Source organism: Saccostrea echinata, unplaced genomic scaffold, assembly GCF_033153115.1.
Source record: "Saccostrea echinata isolate AGI-Se365-2 ecotype Australia unplaced genomic scaffold, CSIRO_AGI_Sech_v1 ptg000010l, whole genome shotgun sequence".
Lineage (NCBI taxonomy): Eukaryota > Metazoa > Mollusca > Bivalvia > Ostreida > Ostreidae > Saccostrea > Saccostrea echinata.
This window is the reverse complement of record NW_026889759.1, coordinates 10,961,141-10,965,000: the sequence shown is the minus strand read 5'-3', so window position 1 is coordinate 10,965,000 and position 3,860 is coordinate 10,961,141. Positions and strand designations below refer to the sequence as shown.

The 3,860-nt window shown below is 33.1% G+C and overlaps 1 protein-coding gene across 1 annotated transcript in view; it reads left to right on the top strand.

The window, feature by feature from the left end:
- The window catches only part of LOC133184385 (zinc finger protein 503-like), a 2,428-nt gene extending 1,630 nt beyond the window's left edge, over positions 1-798 (top strand). Inside the window, exon 2 of the mRNA XM_061319440.1 lies at positions 1-798. This exon is cut by the window's left edge and continues 759 nt beyond it. Coding sequence (XP_061175424.1) covers positions 1-627 — 627 coding nt within the window. The 3' untranslated portion in view covers positions 628-798.
- The last annotated feature ends 3,062 nt before the right edge of the window (positions 799-3,860 follow it).

Here is a 3,860-nt window from a genome sequence, read left to right as displayed (position 1 = left end):
ACTGTCCAAAATTCACATTTATCTTCAACATGTACCGCTGTAGGTTGTACTCAGTGTGCACACGAAAAAGCATTGCAAAATCTCAGCATGGGATTACCTTCATATCCACATATGCCACCGACATCATTTTCAGCTTCCAGTCTCATGTCAGCTCAGGGATTGGGATCACATTTATTTTCCTCATCCTTGTACCCATCTTTAACCGCAGCCCACAGTGGTCTACCATTTGTCTGTAACTGGGTGTCTCCTGGAAATGAACCTTGTGGAAAACGATTCACAACCTCTGAAGATCTTTTACAACATCTTCGTTCTCACACTACGGCTACAGATCCGCTTGCTTTGGCAGCGGCTTATGAACGATATGGTGTGCCACCAACTGGACTTCCTGGACTTTCACACTTAGGTCTTCCATCACCTGGATCCAGCAGTCCAGGTTCATTAAGGAGGGCCTATCCAACTAGCCTAAGTCCTTTGAGTGTCATGGGCTCTTCCCGTTATCATCCCTACAAATCTGTGACGTCACCGCCTACTTCGGGACTTCCATCACAACAGCTTCCTTCCTTCGGACCTTACTTTTCCCCCTACTCTTTATATGGACAGAGGATAGGAGCTGCTGCAGTTCCTTGAAGAATTATTGAAGTTATTTTAATTAGTAATAATCTGTGACTCAGGACTAGTGCTCAAACTATCCTTGTATTAACTTACCTTTTATTATTTCTCCAGAAAAGAAGAAAAAAAATCTGGAGACTAAATTAATTAAATTTAATATATTGTACATTAAAATTATAAATGATTTAATTTCGATTTCTGTTCTTTAAAATGTTTGAAATCTATGAAGAATTACTGAAACCTACAATCAATATAATAATTTCCATAGAGGTCAAAAATCGTAGAAAGCAAAACTTTTAAAGATAAAAATGGCTTTGTTTCTGTTGAACCTTGGGAAGGCAAACAAACCAAAATTTTACACAAAATATTCTTTCCCATGTGGTTTTAGCACAAAAATGACAAGTCATGCTGTTCGTCACCGCTCCCCAATGTCAATATAAACAGCAAACAATCACACGTTGCTGTATAGTCGTGACACATCCTTCATCGTGACATGGGTAAATGTAGACAGGGATCTACATGTAGAGTTATTAAATCTGTGTTTTTGGCACATTTTAAAGAAGTGACGGGATTCATCATCAAATTCTTGCATTATAAATAAGTTATTCGAGCATTATGGATCGGTGTAAATTGCGATGTCACATTGGAGAAATAAATTTCCTTAATATTTCTAAGAACTAATGTATGAAAACTTTAAAGGGTGCTAATTTCTCTACTGGTATATAGAAAAGAATTCATAATGATGACCTAATGACTTAATGTTTGGTTAGAGTTGCGAAAAGAGTGTTTGAAATGCTTAGTAACGAAGCTTGAAAATAAAGCATTAAATGAGAATATTTACGATATTCTTTTCTGGTAAACTAAAATAAATTCTTAAAAATAGATTAATCATATGAGAGAGAAAAAAAACACATTAAATAACTCTTTGCAAGACAATCTTTCGACTACTTGACAACACATCTGATTGAATAATTTACATAATTTAATATACCATATTATTTGTGAAAGTATAAAGGATTAAAACCTCGAAGGTTTTTTCCTCTAAATCCAGCATTACATTATCCCATGGAAAACAGGTAAATGATGCTCTATGGTGTTCAAAAGACAAATAACCGAGAAAATTTTGCTACCTTATTTTATTTCTTTGTCCTGACTTCAATATGGTTCCTGGAGAGAAAATTTGTAGTTCCTAACATGGCGGAATTAATAAAAAGGGAAGGGGTCCTTTAAATTTTGAATGACTTTAAGTAGCTTAAACTTGACCTTACAATATTATAATTTTAGAGATCCTTATAAAACAGTATAAAAGAGTAAAAATACTAACATTTCGTTTGCAAAAAGAATGTAAGAGTGGGGAGGAGAACCGATTTTTTGGATGTAGTTTAGTCTATTGAGATGTTGTTGTACATATAATTTATCATATCATGCCGATGATAAGTAACACACTGGTAGGTTCAGAAATCAAATAGGCTTTATTGTCCTTCTCATAATCTAGATACAATCATCTAGCATTCGCGTCTCCTTGTTTATAAAGAGAATAATCTCTTCACGTTTTCGGGTGCACCTATTATATTATGGGAAACCATGGCACATAAATAACAATTTTGAGTTAATACGACATAATCCTCCAACATTCTAAAAATTCGAATGTATGTATAAATCTTGCACCAATGTCAATTACCAAGTTTGAAGCCATATATGAATTATTCCTCCGACCATTACATACAAAATTACATCCATTAATACCAATTAATTGGTTTTCTGGATTTTCAAATTGTATGTATAGCATTCAAATATCTTTGTATTATTACAGAAAATGTTTACACATTAGTGTTAATTTGATTGATTTAATGTGAGAGATGAACAACCGTTTGTCATTAGAAGCTTTGATGTTTAAAGCCCGGATAGTGCATCATTCAAACGCTTCTTTGACACGGATTCAATGACAGTTTGGGACATTTTCAGTTAACGGAAGCGCCGATATTCCTTTATTAGCTTGTCTTTTGACGTACCGTCATTACTCATTTATATGTGTTTAATGCATAATCATAAAAATGATTTATTTGTGCTTGTATTGAAATGAAATTGACAATATTGACGATATCTTTGTTAATCTTGCTTTAGCTGTCACGGGAGTCCTTTCAGATCAATCGAAATGGTTGTACAGACGTTTAAATTATAATATTCCTTCATCAAAATCTCTGTAATTTCCCTTTAGAGTGACTGGGCGATATAAATCTGATTGAATATACACAGATATCATTTGGTCTGATCTGTAAATTTACATGCATTCGGGCTTTGAAAAAAGAGAAAAAAATCTATATAACTGAAATTGACAGGTAAATTATGTTAAATGCGCTTTTATGCTGAGCATTTAACTGCCATGGTTTCTCTTTAATGGTCGATTTGCTCTGCGATCAAAGGGTTCTCACAAAACAGTCGCCATCCAAAAAAACCACAGTCAGTGACGAACCACCTTTTATATGCTGATATATGTGTTGGGTTTCAGGAATGTTGGATATCTGAGGACATCATAACGAAAAAAAAAGATGCCAACACATCTGTATCAAGACACGGAGTCAGGAATATCCTTACTAGACCCACGAACCAGGGATAGCAACATCTCCTCAACGAGTCAAAATCAATATGTTTTAAAATACTTTGTCAATTTGTAACTTTTCGAAAAGGAATTTGAAGAAGAAAAAAAACAACTCTTAAGTTATTATTTTTTAGAAATGGTACATGTATCTCAGACCAAAGTATTTACTTTTATTTTTTTATGGATATACATGTAGTTGCTTGCTCGGTGTCGTTGTATGTACCAAGCAAGGAAGATTTAAAAGCATCTCTTCTTGAGTAATACTTTCGTTCATACTTTTTATATAAAATAAATATTTTAAAACAATTTTATAAATAAAATATTTAAACTAAAGATTAAAAAAAATGCGCTTAATCGAAAATTTTCTTAGGAAAATGTTTATAGGTATCGAATGGATAGATTTATTGGTAAAAAAAAAAAATGGAAAAAAAAAAAGAAAAAGATAATATATAATGATTAATAAAAAGTAATTTTGACAAATAAAATTTTATTGATTGATCCTAACATAATATTGATTCAGTGAAATTTTTTTTGAAGTGAAATTCTCCCGCCCACTTCCACTTCTGTGAAACTTTTTCGTTCAATTAGTTTTGACATGGACGCCATTTTCCCCTCATATTTCTTCATCACAAACGACAACTTCCAGACCTCC